Below are 20,955 nucleotides of genomic sequence, written 5' to 3'. Positions count from 1 at the left end.
AAAAAAATAATATGCTTTATTTATTTTTTAAATATCACATGTCGACCAGGATTGGCTAGTTTTCAGTTTGATCGGTGATCGGCCAATCAGCCTCAGATTATATAAACGATTAAATAAACGATTCCGTATTGGGTGGAGAAGCAACAGATGCATTTTGTTGCACAATATCAAAAATCACACACGTTAAAAGCCTCCTATCAGCCTTTTTCTCCAAACTGTGTGAGCGAATTACTCTCAAACCCACTCATTACACACCAGAGAGAGTAAATTAGAAAGTTACTTAAATAATTAGAGAGTTTTTTTTTTTTTTTTTAAATGTACCTGCATAAAGTTGAGTTTTAAGACTTCGGAAGCATTTGAGGCACTAAACGTCTATATTTCTTTATAACTCTACAGGTGGTACACTCTGAACAATTTACACATTTTCATTCCGTGTAGTCTATTGTAAGTGAATTATTTGCTATGTTCATTTAGAAATAATAATAATGGTGGATAACACACCTGGGATATGCTGCTCAGTACCAATTAAGCTTTTCTGGTATGCTTAAGGATTTAGCTTGCCCTTTGGGGATTAGGGACCTAATTAAAAAACCTCAATTCAATAATTAACAGGTTTGGCCAAACACTCTTGGCCCGGTCCATATTGTGTACTACCATACCATTACCATATCACACACCCACCCACCTACACAACAGTATATACTGTACTGTATATGCATTAACAACATTTCTTTGTATCTATATATATGTATGCGTGTGGTCCGTCTATGAGCCGCCGACACATCGGGCAACAGGTATTTACTGGGTTGGGTTGCCAGCTTGATGCACGATTGTATCTGAGCACTTGAGGGGTGAAGGACCATGCTCAAGGGTCCAACAGTAACACCTTACAAACCATGCCACCGTCGCCCTATTATACTACATATGTATCCCATATTAAAGAGGACCAATTTTATATTATAGAGTCCTTTTTCATATGGGATACTGTACATACTGTATGTAAAACTGCAAACTGTCCTGTACCACACAACGGCTACCAACCAGAGAGGCTTCTTCTAATACCTGTGTAGCCAGCCAACTGCATCTCTTCCAACTGCTCTAAAGAGCTCAGCTAATTTTCTAGCTTGGCGTCTGGCCACGTATGGATGTTCCATCATCAGGATGCAAACTCGCAATCCCCTGATGAAAAGCCTGACATTTAATTTTATGCATTTATGGCAAGTTTTTATAATTTTTTCCCCCAACTAGAAAAAGGATTGTGATAAAAGGGCAAGAGATGATTAAATAGAATAGGGGAAATAAAAACAGGTAAAAGGTAAAGTTGTCTTTTCTATAGCCTCACAAAAGTATACAGTACATACGGTCCTATGTCATTTAAACAGCACTGGAAATGTCCACTCTGATTCCTTATCAATCTTTCCAACGATATTTCACAATATTTTCACATTTTTGTTTAACCATAATTCATGCCTGCAGCCACTGTTCATATTTTATCAAAAACATTTCAGGGCTACAGGGGCACCAAAGAACATTAATGCAGATAACACTAATGCTGGAGATGATTGAGCACAGTGTGACCTGATAAAGGAGTGTCCCTGATCTAACATGATTAGTTTTTCATAAAGGATTGAATGAAAAAAAAAATGATTGAATAATTTCACAAATATGCAGGCAGGCTCACTTTTTATGCTAAAAAGAAAGCTAAGCACTTGTCCACCTGAGAAAAAAAAAATTGGAACATTTAGCGACTGGGAAAAGGTCCAAACCTCACCTAAGATCTCTTTATGCTTTCATTTGGCAAACCCTTGCATTTAACGGGAGTTCTTTTTTCAACTATAGCCTCCTCCATGCACCGTAAGCTTTTTGTCGTCACACAAGACAATGTTGTAGAGCTTCTAGCTCTTTAATCACTTATTTAAGAAGGATTTTCAATCTCACATCTTGTGTGTGTGTGAACATATGTGTGTACGTGTGTGCGTGTACGTGCTTGTGTATGTTTTGAATTGTCTCACACATCGTCTATACCGCTTTATCCAGTATACAGGATCACGGGGGGTTGGAGCCTATCCAAGGAAACTTAGGGAGCCAATACATCACAACGAAGACACACACGCTTATTCGAACACTACAAGCATTTTGGGAACACCTGTTAGCCTAATCTGTCTTTGAACTGTCGGAAGAAACTGGAGTACCCGGAGGAAACCCACCAAGCATGGGGAGAACTGGCAAACTCAATGCACACAGATTCCAGGCGGGAATCGAACCCAGACTATGGCGTGCAAGGCCACAGTGCTAGCCACTAAACCACAATGCTGCCTGAATCCCACTCCAAAAGGAGAACAGCATTGCAAGAGGTCCCTTTAATGGACTAACTAGGGAGTCCTTGATCGCTCTATATTTAACTACATTTTTGTATTTAATTGACATTTCACGTTATATCAGTTTACTTGTTTACTGTAAAAAGGTCTGTAATAACCAATTAACATGACTGGAGGATGACAGTAGCTACATTTTAATCGTTAACACTAATAATTGATGTTTTTAGTAGCTGACTTTAAAAGAGAGTGAAAATATTTTTAAATATTTCAAAGACTTGAATAAATCTCTTTTTAAACTAATAAATCTAGCCCTAAAGCATGACATTTGGTCTGATAAGCTACCTTTACATACTGTAAATGCATGAGATTAGATAAACCTCAATAGAAGATCTAATACATACCACAGCTGGTTCCGCATACTGCTTTATTCCACTAGAATATGTTTCAGGGTCTCTATCCAGGCAGTGATATTGATGAACCCTTCATAGACCTTTGATGACGCAGCTATAGAAGGCATTATTGTAACCTTCCATCTCTCCATCCATTTAGAAACCTGCACTTAAGGATCGTGGAGGCCAATGTATAGTATTTATTTCAATACCTCTGGTCAGCATTCACACACTACAGGCAGTTAAAAAAAAACGCCAGTTAGCCTAATCTGCATGTCTTTGGACTGTGGGAGGAAACCGGAGTACCCAGAGGAAACCCACCAAGCACAGGGAGAACATGGGATTGCTGAATTTTCCAATTACTCTGTTTGATTTTGCTCATTGTGATCAGAAGCTTTCAAGCCTGTGTTCAAACCAGAGTGTTGGATGTAGATCACATGTATAGCATAGACAGGAAGAAGCTTTACAAGTAGTTTACAACAGGTAATACTGTACCATGACGATTCTGACTAGGGGGTCTATAACATAGCAGAACCTGGCCAGAACTCCAGACCTCGGACATCGCCTCCCTTTCACAGTTCTAAAATCTCTCTTACTGTGCTGTAGCCTAGGTCATGAGCTGCAGTCCTAATGTTTCTGTACATAGTCCCTGATCTCATTCACTTACTGTAGTCGTGTCCTTCTACATTTCTCTTAGTCATACTGTAAGTGCATTCCAAAGAGTTTTTATTTATTTATCTTTTTTTAACCATGACACCTCTCAGAATTCGCTGTTAAAAGGACACACAGATAACTAGAATGCCATGCCAAAATTGGCCATGTTTGCCGGGAGTGACAATTTCTCAGCCCTTGTCTTCCATCAGACATGTTCCCCTCTTTATAAGGCAAAGGAGGAAAACGTAAGGAACATTTCTGAAACTTATTGCAATATGCTTTATTGATGAAAACTGCTGCAGATGTAAAAAACAGGTTGTGGCCTTTCTGAAACCGCTGCTCGCCTTTCAGTACCTTATCAGCCCTGCCATTTTCAGCATAAAGAATATGGCAAGCTTGTTTTAAGCCGCTACAAAAAACAATAATGTGACATGAAAGGGAGAGGGTAAAGCAAGATGATGCTGTCATCCAAACTTACAGCATTGGCAAAATGAAAAAAAAAAAAAAAATTTCAGGGGACTGAATAAAAGAAGTGGTTGTGAGTACTTTTGTTTATTTGAATGCAGGTTTATTTTTTCAGTAAATATTCAATGTGCATTTGAGAGCTCTGTCCATACTGATTCCTAACTCACGATGTTTACTTTAGCCGAGATGGATACCATAATGCACGTCTACAGCAGATGGTGTGTTCCAACTTCCAAATGGCTGCTTAGGGCAATTCACATTTGGCTTTGTATACTGAAAAACTGACATATGACATATGATGTATTAAAAATATAGACTCATATAAGGTCCTATTGCTCTGACAGTCAATACGGCAAAGCTGTTTTCTAAACAAGAACAGATTAGAAAATAGTATATAAAGAATAGACAGATATGCATGAGAAATAATCATAAAATGAGTACAAGAAAATAATAAGTAATGGTTTTAAAATAGTGTATTAATGATTATGAAGAAGCTATACTCAGGTGGCCCAGAATAGTATTTACTAATCAATACTACAAACCAGACATTGTCATTACTAATTTAGCAAAAAAAATTTAGGACCTCTAACAAAGCACTTTTTTTGTCTGTGGTGTAAGCACCCTGACCGCAGCATTTACTTTGTTTAATGAACAGTAATCAACTTTTGGACAAAATAATGCAAATAAAAGGTTCAGCATGTTGTGTTATGTTTTTTTAAATCCAGCAATGTATCGCATTTTGCATTTACAGTGTATTGTAGTAAAAACTTTATGCAATTGGTATTATGCACTTCTTATTAACTACCAAAGAAATTTGTACTGGAGCAAAAGTAGCAAGCAACAGTTTCAAATGCTTCCTATGGATACGGGTAAATTTTCTCTAACTAAATTTGTACATATAGTTTGTCTTCTTGAGCTCACTGCACATAATTTTTATTTAAATTCATATTTGAGCTGACTGAACTAAAGCCAACAAATGAGCGCACTCATATGCATGAGTGCATATAGCAGTACTTAACCACCGAACGGCCTTGAATTGAAGGCTCGAGATTAAAGACTTAAAAGATCTGATAAGCCGAAAGTCTTAGTTAAGAAATGCTATGTGATCTTTAGGAATTAAAAAAAAAAAAAAAAAAACACAGTGATGGAATGTTAATGTGAAACTCAAATGTAGTTTAATTTGTAAAAAATTTTTATGCATTTTAGCATAAAATTAAAATTAATTTAAAATTATTTTCTGTTTTTACATCCATAGAAGTACAACATAAATCGAATTTAAATTTCCTTTATTATTGATGGTTCTTGCCATTGGTTTACTCTATAATGTGCACCTTATTTTGCAACGATCAACCAAAGTTACAGTGACTATAAGTCTTTTTATTATCCATTTTTATTTGGACATTTGGGTGTCATAAATATTTAAATTAATGACTATATCTTATGTCTGTTTCTTCGATATAATCACTGATTTAAAAAGCTGATATGCATCACCCCCCATTGTAACAATCTGATGGAATTATAAAACAAAAGCAGTGGGAGACCAATATCCTTAGTTTAAACAGACATATGCATACTGTATAATATCTTGCAGTGCCAAGTATAGAAGCTGTCATATGGAGAAATTCAGGGTGGTTTATCATTAAGAAACGCAAACAAATATGGATAAACTGACTCATAATTATAATGAAATTGGACATAGAGTCTTCATAAATACAGCAAGCACCAACACACCATGAATATGTATAAACTGAAAACACAACAAAACTCTGTCATTATTTTATGGCTACATCATGGCCAGTGGAATGCAGACTTCCTGTTTGTGTCCATGGCTCCTCATCCTCCATCCTCTTCTACTTTTTACATATGGCAGCATCTGCACCTCTCCATTAAACTCTGCACCTTAAACAGTCTCACACTCTCATTCAAACACTACAAACAATTTGGAAATGCCAATTAGTCTACCCTCCATGTCATTGGGCACAGTGCTAATCTAATTTAATAAATGTAATGTAATAGAATTGAATATAATATCTTTAAGTAGAATTAAATTAGTTATGGTGGCACGGTGGTTTAGGGGTTAGCACTGTCGCCTTGCACCACCAGATTCCAGGTTCGATACCCGATTTGGGTCTATGGAGTTTGCATGTTCTCCCTGTGCTTGGTGGGTTTCCTCCATGTGCTCCAGTTTTTTCCCACAGTCCAAAGACATGCTGATTAGGCTAATTGTCCTTCCCATTTGCCCGTAGTGTGCACTCTGCAATGAAGTGTTACCCTGTCCAGGCTGTACGGCACCTCTCCTGGGATAGACTCTACGCCCCCCACAACCCTGTATACAAGACATAGCGGTATACACAATAATTAAATTAGTTATGTACAGTGGAACCTGTTATTGGTTATGTACAGTGGAAACATTTGAAAAATTAGCAAGGAACATCGCTAATGATACTCATGTGAGCGCCAACTAACGGAACCACTGCTGTAAAGTAAAAACAAACAAACCAACCTGTACTTTACCTTTGAAGGAAATCGCAAAAGAGCAGTGTTTCTGTGTAGAGCAGAGAGAGAGTGAGTGTGTGTGTGTGTGTGTGTGTGTGTGTGTGTGTAACCGAGAGGTTGGGGGGTTGTAAAGGCGAAAGTGTGTGTTTGAAGGAGTACGGTGTCAAATTACGCGCACGACCACACATAACAACATAAGGAACAGTACACGCGTGCTGTAAACACGCGCTTACAAACACAAAATAAAATGTTTTACACGCACACACGTGGTCACAGTGTATTAGTAAACACTACACGCGTGCACGGATGTTGATTATACCAGTGAGAGACGTGCACTAAGACCCAGCAGGGGAGACGATGACCCACAATTCTGGGGTGCAAGAGAGAGAAAAAAACATTGGGTCAGTTTTGATCACGTGACGCTTGGCATCAAAACAAGATGTGCATGTGTGATACATGATACTCGGTACTCGTAAACCAAGACTTTTTTTTTTATTATTTATTAAAAATCTTTGCTTGTCTTGTGAAACACTCGCAAACAGCGTTATTCGCCATACGAGGTTCTACTGTATCTACCAACAGTAGACTGGCAATAAAATTTGAATGCAAGAATTAAAGATCTTTACATGTACAGCTTTATCTTTGACTGTTACAAAGCCATGAGTTCAAACCTTGCAAAAGAGCTAAAATACATCAGACATTAGGCAAAATCCTTTCTTCAAAGAAGAACACATTTATAACACTTCTTGGAAGGTTTGGGAAATGTAGGCCAGAAAGCAGGCTTGGTGAATCTAGTACTTATTCTGGTACTCGCTGTGAATCGATTGCTGCTTTTAAGCACACATGCACGTTTTTTGCTTATTGTGCTGGTACAGCCACAGGTCTCTTTTTCTTTCTGTCTCTCTCTTTCTCTCATGCATGCTAAACCATGCCCCTGCTGCCCCAACATTGTTGGTTTTCTTATTAATAGTTAATTATGTGGAGTGTACACTATATACAAATACAAATGAGTTGATCAACACCAATAAATCTGGCCAGTGCTGGGGTATAACATAGTACAGTATATAGAGAAAGCCAAGCTGCTGCTGCTTCCATGCTGGGGAACTGACAGTTTTAATCCTGTATGCACTGTGCGCACATTTTTATTTTTGTAATGATTTCGGTCAGTTTTTACATCACTGTCTGGAGGTCAATGCACAATCCTAGTTTTTTTTTTTTTTTCTCCTTATTTAGCTTTTTAACATCATGTGTGTTAGCAGGCGAATAAGTAGCCTAGAAATGAGCAAAAGAAAAACATTTTACAAGCTTTTGAAAATGGAAAGTGACCCGCGTCTTCACCCACAGTGAAGATTCTGCCGAGAGCAACAGTAGCACCGAGTCTGGCCCTTGAAATGGGTAAACAGAGTTTTTATGGTAGTGTTGTATCTGTAACATGCAAAAAAAAAAAAACACAATCAATCTGCCTCGCGCTTGCTTGCTCACTTACTCGCCGAGTAGTCATTTCTGCATGTGTTGCACCTAGACATTAAAGGTGTGTCATGAAGGTGCTTCTTGTGCAAACTATAAAATATAACTCTGCCAGCAGCCCTGTTTCCATGGACATCACCATCATATAATATAACCTTAAGAAGGAACACCTGCCACTTAACTACAGGGTGGGTGAGAAGTAATTAGGCAATAAAAATTTGTAATAAAGTCTATATTTCTAATACAAATTTATTAAAACTAATTGCACATACACTTAATTACAAAAATGAAAGCAAATCTTTAAATTTTGATGTAGACACCGGTGGTGTCAACAAGTTTCCTCAAACGGCCAGGATGGAGAACACACAGACTTCTAAAGGAAGTTGATTGGGGTATTTCTGAGAACCTCTTGAATCCGTTCTTCCAAGTCCTCCAGTGTGCGAGACTTTGTCCCATATACCTTCTCCACTACGAAAAAATCACCAGGAGTGAGATCTGGACTTCTTGTAGGCCATCGTCCCAGCCAACGTCCTGGAAAAAGGGGTGGTGCTCCCTGTGGGTGGCGCTCCTGTGATACTTAAAGTTCTACAGCCATTAAATCTTGCCTAGTTCATTTTCTCCCACCCTGTATTATTACAGGCTAGTACTGTGGGCCAGATGTAGGCTCATTGGTTAGAAGGTCCCAGGTTTGGGCTCCACCATCATTACTAAATTGCCCATGTTGGGCCCTTGAGCAAGGCGCTTAACCCTCAAATGCCCTTAACCCTCACATCGCTCTGCCTAAGGTTGTCTGCCAAGCGCTGATCTTGTTATCCATAATGGTTGGGTAGAAATAAAAACGTCCTGCAACTGTAAATAAATTAACATAAATCATAATGAGTCATTTATATATAAATGTTTTTTAAGGAGAGAGCTAAATTAGAATATGCATTGCTTGGATATTTATTTATGAACAGGTTACTACAATAACTACCAAGCGATCTAATTGTCTAGAGTAGCCAGATAGTTCATATATGCTGTTGATATCTGCATAAGGTTTTGCAGAGCCACCTATCGGTTCAGCTCTATACTGTATGTACACTCTGCTCAATTTAATTGCCTAACAGTCGGTGATTTACAGTACCCAGACCTACTCGGAGGCTTTGGATAGACCAGACAGATGCTCTAGGTGCACTATAGTTGTTTTTGTTGCTATGGCAGCAATAACGAGACGATGCTTAAACCATGTTCTGAACATTCATTGATTTTGAACAAAAACCTCAATAAAGCAATAACATACCTATTTTCCATCTAATTTTAATCTTTGAAAATCCATGTATCTGCTTGTTACAGAGAAGCCCAAAACTTGCCTTGTCGTCTTAAAATTCCCATATTGCTAAGCTCATCAGAAACACCGTTGTAATTTATGACTCGCGTTACAGTTCAGGTTTTACTTATAAGGTATTTCAATAGTTTTAATCCATCCAATTTAATAAACACATGAGATAAAGGGAATTAGCATACATTCATTGTCTTGCAGGTACCTTTTTACTTTCAGTCTTTCATAGCAAATCACAGCATTTGAATAATAATTAAACGATTATAAAAAAGAAGAGAGAGTGGCATGTCACAATGTAAATCCACAAAGAAGCGGGAGAGTGAGGGAGAGGAAAATGCCTGGGAGACTCTGGAATTGGACGGCTGGAAAAGAGATTTATATTTGTATTTTATGTACATGTGTGTTCGTGCAAGGCTTTCCCTTCCCACACGGCCTCTCAGAGGAGAGAGTGGGCGTGCGGTGGAGAACACAGAGCCAAGCTCGGTTTGATGTACGCCTTGCTTCTGAGCCTCAGCTCAGGGAGCTGCAGGCTCATTATCTCTCCCCAAGATGGGCTTCCATGATACCAAACCTAGCCAAAAATGTTGCTTACTGACCTGAAGAGGGAAAGAGGAAAGAATTAAGGGAAGGAGGGGGTGGGGGGTGGGGGGGGGGATGTTGTGACCTTCTTGATACACAAGTCTCTATGGCTTTTTTAGTGTGACATCTGCTGTCAGATTAGTGGGGTTTTGGGGGACTAGATCAGCATGACAAGCAACAGACTGTGAGCTGCAGTGCCAGTGTGTGTGTGTGTGTACGTGTGTGCATGTGTTCGCATTTAATAGCACGCATGCATGCGCATGTCTGTATGTGTGTGAGTGTATAAGGGGACATATCAACGCTTCGATTTGTCTGTGTATTTTCTTCTATTTTACTGAAGCACAGTGTGAACATGCCATCCAAATCCTACCCTAAAAATAAGAAATGCATTAATTGCAATTTTCTTGATGTCGGTTTCAGATATTTTTCAAAAACGTTTTTGTCCATTTCTTATTCTTATTTTTTTTCTCTAAGACCTACAGTAAAATTGACAGGAAACATGTTTAAAAAATGTTTTTGACTTTAATGAAAAAAAGGAATTCTATGTACTGTATATAATAAAACATTAAATAACTTAAAGATTTGCTCCAAAACTGCACGTGGTTACAGGACGTTCTCCACGTTACTGCTCAGAGCTTTTTTGTACAAATAAAATCTGACTAACAAATAAAAAATCAGTAGGGAGGGGAAACACTATCACATGCTTCTTCAAATGGTTTCAACTACCTAACTCGCACTGTTAGGGGGCGGGAATAAAGCGCAGATATGGATGATTGAAAGGTTTATACCCGATGTTGAAAAGTTGAGAAGACTTGGGTTGAGAAGACTCTGATGCACGATAGCGTATTCTTGTGCCTATGAACTCCTTATATAATAATAAAGCCAGTCATGTGCTTTTTCCAGTGCACCCATTACCACTATACTAATACTCTGTATAACTGTCTTTTCAATAAACTTAGGACTGATTTTAGATTATAGATTGTAAAAGTGTAGGGATTTCATTCACCCAGTGGAGAATTTCTGTTTTAGCCAGGAGTCCTAGGGAGTACAACTGGCCGGGTCGTCGGGTGGGGTGGGGAGTCAAGCTTGCTCTTGCATATAAATATAAAACGACAGCGCTTCCATGCCCATCTAGCACCCTCTCCCCTGACCCAACTAAAGATGCGGTTGTCTGCTTTGAGTAATGTAAAGATGCTGTTGGCTGACTTGCCTTGTAGGGAAGTGTAGGCTTCACCATGCCTGGTTGGTAGCTGTCGTTTAATAGCGGAGAGCCAACAGACAGGTGGGTAAACTGCTAAATTAGAGAGGAAAAAAAATCCCCCCCCATCTCCAGTGTAAACACAGTCTATATCTGCTTTGCGACGATGCTGACTATTAAAAGCACTACGGTATAAAAATAGCATTGAATTGACATGAACAACAGCAGCAACAAGGCCAGCTATGCCTCTGCATTGCCCACTCAATAACACACTACAGCATTCCATCACATCAGGTCTGAAACACCTCCTTCCACACAAACACACATACACACACACATTCACATCACTTAGATCGCGCCACCATAACCAATTCACTTAACACATTCCTCCTGCCGCAGCATGGGCAGAGAGCGAGCGGAGGGCTGCAGGGAGCACTCGGTGTCTCATAGGGACACGAAAACACACTCTCTGATTCAGTCCGGGGATCGATTTAAAATGTGGGGGGTTGTTCCAGCAGATTAAGACTAGAGAGAGAGTGTGTGTGTGTTCTACTTCACATGCTGAATATGACATGAGGGATTTCATATTCCCTTCTTCAAGACTGCACAGATATAGAAGCTGATAATATGTGTGATAATATGTTTAATGAGGAAGCGCAGATCTACAGTATATGGGATTCCTATACCCAGGGTATAACACAGATATAATTCATTAGAGTAAGAGTTGTACTTAAGTGCTCTGCTTACATCGATTTTCCTACCATGCCATTCATTAGCAACCTGTCACACATAAAAAACATGCGTCTGTGTGACTGAGGGCAATTTATAGAACATGACTGTAAAATGATGTTAAAGCTTTTATGTCTATAATATTTTTTAGTATTTTTTTAAAGATTAAAAGGTTTCTCTCAACATTGTGCCTATATATTTAATTAGCTCTCATTGTGCCTTTCCCTGCTACTTTCACTCAAAAATACAGTGTCTAATAATTATTAATATTCTTAAGGAAGTGATTTATGTTGATTAATAATATTTCAGGCAGACTCACATAACGAACCGTCTGATTACTGCCGTAAATGGCAAAAATCACATGGCATAGGTGCTCATACTGTGACAGTGCTTCATAATGAGTAGCTGCCGAGTGCCAAATTATATGCTCAGCTGTGATACAACTTTGAAAATCCACGACACTGAAAAATATTGATATGAAGGTCGTTAGGGAAAGATTTCTTTTATTCATGCTAATTAACATTCATAAGAAACGGTGAAACCTGTCATGGACACACAGTCTATAGAATGTAAATGGTTACTAAGCAACACCTCAATAATGATAATGATGATGATGATGAAGTCACAGATCAGCTATAACTAAATGACTAAATAACTATTTTATAGTTTTGTGTATGCTGAAGTTATGATACACAGGATCTGACATATCACAAAATTCTCATGTCAATTCAGACACTTTAGTCAAACATAAGTATATACTACAGGGTGGGCCATTTATATGAATACACCTTAATAAAACACACATTAGTATATGTGAGGGGGAAAACTTTTCAAGATGGGTGGTGACCACGGTGGCCATTTTGAAGTCGGCCATTTTGGATCCAACTTTTGTTTTTTTTTTAATAGGAAGAGGGTCATGTGACACATCAAACTTATTGGGAATTTTACAAGAAAAACAATGGTGTGCATAACTTTATTATTTTAAGAGTTATTTACAAGTTTCTCTTTGTTTACAGCCATTGACATGTCGCAGAGATTAACACGTGAGGAGCGGATAGAAATTGTGTTGATGTCTGGTGAACGCAGTTACCGGGTCAGTGCAGCAGATTTCAATGCAAGACACCCTACGAGACCACCCATCTCCCATGCTACAGTTAGCAAACTGCTTGCTAAGTTTCGTGAAACTGGTTCAGTGTTGGATTTGCCAAAATGTGGAAGCATGAAAACTGTCACTAATGAAGAAACATCAGTGGCTGTCCTAGCTTCATTCAGCAAGAGCCCACAGCGTAGCACTCGCCGCATGTCACTGGAGAGTGGCATCAGTCGAACATCCCTTCGGCGGATAGTAGCTACTTACAAATGGCACCCTTACAAACTCCAGCTACTGCAGCATCTCAACGAGGATGACCCAGATCAGCGCACTGAATTTGCAGATTAGGCAAAACAAAAATTGGAACAGGACCCCCAGGAAGATTTTGTTCAGTGATGAGGCAAACCTTTATGTTAAGTTAACAAACAAAACCACCGCTATTGGTCTGACACTGACCCACATTGGGATGATCCCTCCAAGACTGTTGGAACAAAAAAAATTATGGTATGGTGTGGTATATGGGGTAAAAAGATAGTGGGGCCATTCTTCATAAATGGAAACCTCAAGGCCACTGGATATGCAAAATTGCTACATGATGATGTGTTTCCCTCTTTATGCACTGAAGCTGGCCGTTCCCTGAGTTTTTCCAGCAAGATGGTGCACCACCATATTATGGGTGTCAGGTCCGAGCATTCCTAGATGAACAGTTTCCTGGAAAGTGGATTGGTCGTCGTGGGCCAGTTGAATGGCCCCTAAGGTCTCCCGATCTAGACCCCTTATCTTTGGGGTCATCTGAAGGCAATTGTCTATGCTGTGAAGATACGAGATGTGCAGCACCTGAAAGTACGGATACTGGAAGCCTGTGCTAGCATTTCTCCTGCGGAGTTGCTATCAGTGTGTGAAGAGTGGGAGAAGAGGGTTGCATTGACAATCCAACACAATGGCCAGCACATTAAACACAATTTATAAGTGGTCAGAAACTTGTAAATAACTCATGAAAGAAGTTTGATGTGTCACATGACCCTCTTCCTATTGAAAAAAACAAAAGTTAGATCCAAAATGGCTGACTTCAAAATGGCCATCATGGTCACCACCCATCTTGAAAAAAAAAAATATATATATATATTAGTAGTATATTTTTTTATGTGTATGTTGATTAGTTATATTAGTGGATACGTTTTAGTTTTACTCCACTACACCCTACAAGAAACATCTGTACTTTCTACTTCGATACAATTTTGCATGGCAGTATTTTACATAACCACAGTCGTGTGAACAGCCATGGCTAAAAGTTTTTAGAATGACACAAATAATAATTTTTTACAAAGTCTGCTCCTTCAGTGTTTTTATATCATTTTTATCAGATGTTACTATGGTGTACTGAAGTATAATTACAAGCATTTCATAAGTGTTAAAGGTTTTTTTTTTTTATGATAATTACATTAAGTTTAAATTTGCAGTGTTGACCCTTCTTTTTCAAGACGTCTGCCAATTCTCCCTAGCATTCTTGCATAATCAGTTTTTGGAGTTTGTCAGAATTTTGGCGTTTTTGTTTGTCCACCTGCCTTTTGAGGATTGACCACAAGTTCTAAATGGGATTACAGTCTGGGAATTTATAGGCCATTTACCCAAAATGTTGATGTATTGTTCCCCGAGCCACTTAGTTGCCACGCACTTCTGCCTTTTAGCAAGGTGCTCCATCATGTTGGAAAAGGCATTGTTCATCACCAAACTGTTCTTGGATGGTTGGAAGATGTTGCATGTATTTGTTCTTAGGCAAAATTGTGAGTCAGCCCACTCTCTTGGTTGAGAAACATCCCCACATTTGAATAGTCTCAGGATGCCTTACTTCCGGTATGACACGGGACTGATGGTAGCGCTCACTTTCATACATATTAAAAAGGCCAGCAAAGGAGCCACTTCTTTTCAGGAAAAACATCAGGGATGGCCTGATATTCTGCAAAGGGTACAGGGAGGACATGAGGACTGGGCTACAGACAATTTCTCTAATAACCCCTCTTTCTGACTGTGTGGGGCAGCCAGAAGAAAAAGCTTGTCAGGAAAAGAAAAGGTGAGCGCTACCAACCATTGGCCACAGCTGAGGCATTTGAAGTGGTAATTGATTAATGGATTTGCCTTCCCTCCATGAAACACTCAGTCAGTTAGCAGGTGTTTAAAATCAGCAGTGGAGATGGTTTCAGACAGCATGGAATGAAACAGCACTTTTGCAATTTGGAAGCAGAGACAGAGAAAGATAAAGTGTTTTTCTATGTAATAGAAATGTAAATGTAGGACTTTTTTTTTTTTTGTAGTTTTACTCCAGTAAAATTTTACCTTGCGGCATGGTGGCTTAGTAGTTAGCAAAGCCGCCTTTCACCTCCAGGGTCTGGGTTCGTTTCCTGTGTCTGTGACCTTTGTCCACCATGGCCTTGTGTCTGATTCATACATTATGGCATATTATTTAGGAACAGTAAAAATTTGCAACAAACTCGAACATTTTCCTAAACCATTCTAGCTTTAGTTTTAGTTGCCTAGAAAAAAAATTCCTGCACTGCTTGTACATTTTTTTTTTTTAATTTATTTATTTTTTTTACAATAAAGTGCCTCTAAGTTATTGGTTGCCAAAATAGATACCTGGAATAAACACTGGCTTTTGCACTTCAGCCTTAAAGTCCATGAGTCATTTTAAAAGGGAATATGAAGAAGCCACAAAGAGAACAATACAACTGTTCTGTAAGATGACTGCATGAAAAAAAAAAAATTAAAAATACTCCACAGTTCACTTTTTTGGAGGATGTAAACCACGGAGAATGTTTTGCACTCTATAATATTTATGTACTCAAAAGTGTAATTTATTAGCAGCAAAACTGGTACAATAGTTAATATTTTAGTAGAATATACACAGAAGATCACAGGCAATCGGCAAATGATAAATAGATGCGCATAACAACATCGCTAGAAATGGAGCATTGTTTTTCCAAACATTTTCCCGCGATTGGTGTTTTGATGATGGCGATGTAGCACATCTCGCACTAAACTCTCTCATAAATGTTCAATTAAGTTGAAAAGTGGTGATTCTGAAGGTAATAGCATATGATTAACTCCTCACTTTCATTGTCATCAAACCATTTAGTGATTTGTATAGACTTTAATCATGTTTCCAAATCGTTCTCCACAGCGTATAAACACTCTGCCAACTTTACAAAGTACACCTGCACATCCATGCAGTTATTACCCCAATCAGCCATAATATCACAAAGCAAAACATTATGCACACTACTTTGTACAGTAGGTTACTCCTGGGCAGTACATGAATGCAACAAGATCATTTGCAATCTTGGTGAAATACAGTTTATAAAACTACTCATGGAATGTTTGCCCTTCACAGAAACGTTTAAATGGCATGTACTGTACTGTATATATCAATGCGCTTATCCTAATACTGTATGTTATTTCTATTGTTGCAGCTTTCTCACAGGAACTTACATACAGTATTAGATTCTTTTCATGACTTTGAAATTGAAAACATACTTTATAATAATTTATCAAATAAAATACATAATTCATGACCTTTAATGTATGTCAGACATATTAAAACTTTGCTAATGTTTTAAGCTCTCCACTGCAAAATCAGAGAGCTAAAAACAGTTGCGCAACTGGGTAATTTGTTGATTTCATCATGTGAAATTTTTCAAGTTTATAGGATAGAGGATTTAGCATTTTTCCAGCTAATATTACAAAAAGGAATTTTAATTTAGATGGAAAGGTGGCATAATTGTTTATACTGTTGCCTGGCACCTCCAGGGTCTGGGTTCGATTCCCGCCTGTGGTCTGTATGCATGAAGTTTGCATGTGTTCCCCGTGCTTGGTGGGATTCCTCCAGGTACTCTGGTTTCTTCCCGCAGATTAGGCTAACTGGTGTTCTCAAATTGTGTGTGAATAAGTATGTATTTGTGTGTGTGTGTGCCCTGTGAAGAACTGGCACCCCATTCAGGGTGTACCCCATGTAGTGCCCTAAGTCTTCTGGGATAGGCTCCAGTCCCCTGTGAACCTATATACAGGATAAAGCAGTATATAGACGGTGAGTGAATTTTTATGTCTTTTATTACCTTTGAAAGAGAACTAAAAGAGACACTTGTGAGGTAATGGCTGTTTATAGCTGCTATAACCTAAATGATAATGGGAACTTGTTTGCCTGGATGGTCTACAAATTTAATGTAACCATAAGCAGTTGAAAAGTATGATGTGTCATCTGTTAAAAATAGTAATTATTAACAAATTGCTAGGTACTGTAATAGGAGGAATTAAATATTCCTGTACATGCTCTTACAGGCAAATAGTCCAATGCTCCAAGGTGGTAATAGTGACTCTGCTTTGTGTCAGGCCTCATCGCATTTTGTTATTTTTATTGTATTCGGAGATCTATTCCAGCCCCTGATATAATCATATCCTTCCAATATGAGTTAAATCGCACCTGCTGCAATTGGTAGGTTCATCTCCGGTGATTTCCTCACATCTCTGTTACAGAAATCTGTCTACAAAACCCTGTTAAAAATATAATTTGTCCCTATGAGTTGGCAGCGGAAAATCCTTAATACATTCACAGCTTAAGGCTCACTATTAAAAAGCCTTTTTAAGGTGGGAAAAAAAAGTATAATTGGATGTTCTTAATTTTTTCTTCATGACTTTATCTTTGGCTCTAAGGGACAGAAGTACTGCACATCACTGTGGCTGTGTGGGATTGATAAGGTTTCACTGGGTCTCATTATGGCAATGTCTTTAGTTAAAGTCAGGAGAGGGCCAGGAACTGCATAGATCACACTCTCTTATTCACTGACACCTACTGTATGTAGGTCACATGAGAGGAAGTGACATGTAATTACCGGTGACTAGGAGACTCGGGATGATCCATATGGGTAAGATAGAGTCTTATCTAGATTTGTGCTTTATACATTGAGTATATAGATGCTCTCTATCTCCCACTTGCTCTCCATCACTTCTTGTTGCTTGCCAAGAATGAAGTTTCCAATTAAATCTTCACTTAGCTGTCGGAGAAGAAAAACTCGATATTTCCCAATTACGTAATATTGATAATGATTTGGCATCAGGGCCAAATCAAACATAGTACCAGCCAGGATACAGCTCCCCTGGAGGAAATAAGGTTAAGAGCCTTGCTCAAGGGCTCAACAGTGGCAACTTTGCATGCTGGGGCTTGAACATTTGACTATCCATTCAGTAACCCAGAACCTGTATGAGCACCCTTTTCTGTGGGATTGGACCAGACAGCCTGGCCTTTGTTCACCCGCGGGCAGGGGCGGGCCTTAGATTCCCATGATTCTGTCACCAGTTTACTGTTCATTTATTATAATTTCATAATAATCTATGTTAATGTGTTGATGTTATGGCTGATATTATTGATTTAAAGTGGAAATGGGCATGGTCTTGATGAGTAGTGCAGAGTGCATGGCCATTATGTACAGTAGCAACCAATATATAAAACAGAAATTCTGTTTGTTCGTTAGTTTGTTTGGCTTGTGGCTGGTGTTCTTTATCCAATTTAACTGCAGGAAGCGTCAGCATCAACTTTTATGTCATACTGTGAGCGTGTCACAGATGTTCCTCACCGCATGTGATGGTAGGCAGCCTCAGGTTCCTCACACTATGGTACAGTGATATGAGGCAGCGTCATCAGTTTTTTAAAAGAAAAATACCACCGAACAAACAGTACTGTAGACGTGACACAGGAATTCCTCACCAGTACAACGCATGCAACAGGCAAAATCGAGGGCTGACGGAACATTGGAGCAGGTTCGCAGCCACTACATCGCCAGTGTCTCTTTAGTTCTCTCTTAAAGACAAGTCCACTCACTCATCGTCTATACCGCTTTATCCTGTATGCAGGGTTGTGGGTCATATCAGAAGTCTTAGGGTACACCCTGGACGGGGTGCCAATCCATTGCAGGGCACGCACACACACACGCACGCACGCACGCACACACACACGCACGCACGCACACACACACACACACACACACACACACACGCACACACACACACACACACACACACATACACACACACACACACACACACACACACACACACACACACTCATTTACACTTTCCATTTCCATTTGGAAACACCAGTCAGTCTAATCTGCATGGACTGTTGGAGGAAACAAGTGTCCCAAGAGGACACAGGGAGAACATGCAAATCGCATGCACACAGCCCAAAGGGCAGGGATCGGACCCAGGCCCTAGAGGTGCAAGGCGACAGTGCTAACCACTATGCCACTGTGCCGGGCGGATTACTTACTTTTTACAGAATAAGCCGAGTAATCAACTCATGAGAAATGGACCCTGAAAACAAAGTCTGAACCATTAAGTCTTATTTGCAGCCATGAAATTGTTTATCCAGACATTTCTATGAAAGGAATTTTATGAAGCAGGAACCTTTCAAACATCTTTGAAGTGTACTCAAAAGCATGCTTCAACTGCCTTTAAAGAATGACTCTTTGGATAAAAAATAAAGTTGTTTTATAATCACTTTTGAATTCATTAAGTTTCATACAGGCACAAGGGCCAGTTGATTTGTATAGGAGGGTGATAGGATATTGCAGGATTTTTGTCAGCTGCTGTTGTCGCATTAAATAAAAGAAAAAAAGATTAAGCAAGAGTGTGACTCAGGTACAAACTGGATATTTTTTTTCTCCATGTTCCATTTCAGTGCTTCCTAGTTTATTGCTGACTTCAATAATGCAACAAACATTACTGCATAGTTTTTAACATTTGCCTTGTGTTAGAAATAGGGATATCTACTGGAAATACTTATTAAATAACTAATACATTAGAGATGATGCTCTATACAGTATGTCTGTATAAATAGAATACATATAAATGCTCTAACTAATGGCAATGCATGAACAGTCAACTTCTAGAGTGATCCAGTAAAATCCGCCATCTAACCAACAGTTATCAAAGTTAAATAGCTGAAAAAAAAAATTTTAAAATTACTTGTCAAAGGTTCTGCTTAATACCCAGTAGGACAGGTCATTAAATGTTATGCAAATAATTTTGCCAGAGCGCTTATTCACCCGTCACCCAATCATACCAACCAGTCACCATTTAGTGAATTAATGTAATTATCTTAGCATAACTATCTAAGATTCCTCCCTTTTTGTGCATTTGAGGTTGGTGTTAACAACAGTGTGCTCAAAAAACAATAGGAATATGACCACAGCTCAGCATGGACCCACAAAATAGTCGAGGTTTGACTCTAGTTTTTAAATTATTCCATGCATGTTAATAGAATTATTCAAAAACATGAGGCAGGCTAGCATAGGTACAGTATGCATGACTGAGTTACCTGTAGTTCAGTACAGTTCAGTAAAATGACACTGACTCTGGCAACACTATCAAAAAGGGCCAAGTTGGAACCTTGAACAACTGAATTGCATAACAGAGACACACAAAGGAACCAGAAGGTTTCAAGAGATGAAAAAAAAAAAAAAAGAAAATGCTTAGAGCTGTGTGAGAGAAACAAGAACTCCAGCATATCTGACCAGACGATCCATTGCACTCTTACCTTCATATATTGCTTTGAAGCCCTGGCCACTCACAGCGTAGTCCGATAGTAGCCACAGTGTCAGTCTCGCTCCAGTGCTGACTATTGGAGGAGGAAGCCGGAATCCTGTTAACCTACAAACAGAAAAGGAAAAAAAAAGAAAATGGTAATTCATGATTAGTCATAAGGAGCTGATTAATTTTCCATAACAGTACTATAGTGCCAGCATGTGTTATAAACTGCATGGTAATATTAATGCATCCATTCCAATGTGTTATCGTGAATCACTAACAATACATTTACTGTACAGGGATGTGTATGGAGGCTTTATCAAGGTCTAATAAACTTATAAGAAGGGAAACACATGATGATGGTGATGCACCCATCATGCACAATGCCCACTGCACAACCCTTAGAAGCCGTTGTTACTGTATGATCTGGTGTTGCTTCAGTTGGTCAGGTCTAGACGCAGTAATGTTACAGTATAAGGCGATAAAATGATGTAAGTGGATGACCTGAATGTATAGAATGATCAAGGTGGATGTTTTTCTTTTGTGATGTCATGGGATTGCTAAAGTGTGATTCTGGGATCGAGGAATTGTTGTTCCACTTAAATTTGCAACCAAACTGTGCACCGTAATAAAGGCTAAAGTTGGTCAATGAAATGTTAAAGCTTGCAATTTTTTTT

At 38.9% G+C, this 20,955-nt stretch overlaps 1 protein-coding gene across 1 annotated transcript in view; it reads right to left on the bottom strand.

The window, feature by feature from the left end:
• Positions 1-20,955, bottom strand: part of csmd2 (CUB and Sushi multiple domains 2) — a 393,418-nt gene that overhangs the window by 311,857 nt on the left and 60,606 nt on the right. The window contains exon 3 of the mRNA XM_053492012.1: positions 20,289-20,401. Within this exon, the coding sequence (XP_053347987.1) occupies positions 20,289-20,401 (113 nt within the window). The remainder of the gene's footprint in view (positions 1-20,288; positions 20,402-20,955) is intronic.

This window comes from Clarias gariepinus, chromosome 3 (genome assembly GCF_024256425.1).
Source record: "Clarias gariepinus isolate MV-2021 ecotype Netherlands chromosome 3, CGAR_prim_01v2, whole genome shotgun sequence".
NCBI lineage: Eukaryota > Metazoa > Chordata > Actinopteri > Siluriformes > Clariidae > Clarias > Clarias gariepinus.
Note: the sequence above shows the minus strand (reverse complement) of the source record. Positions and strands in the feature narration are given on the sequence as shown.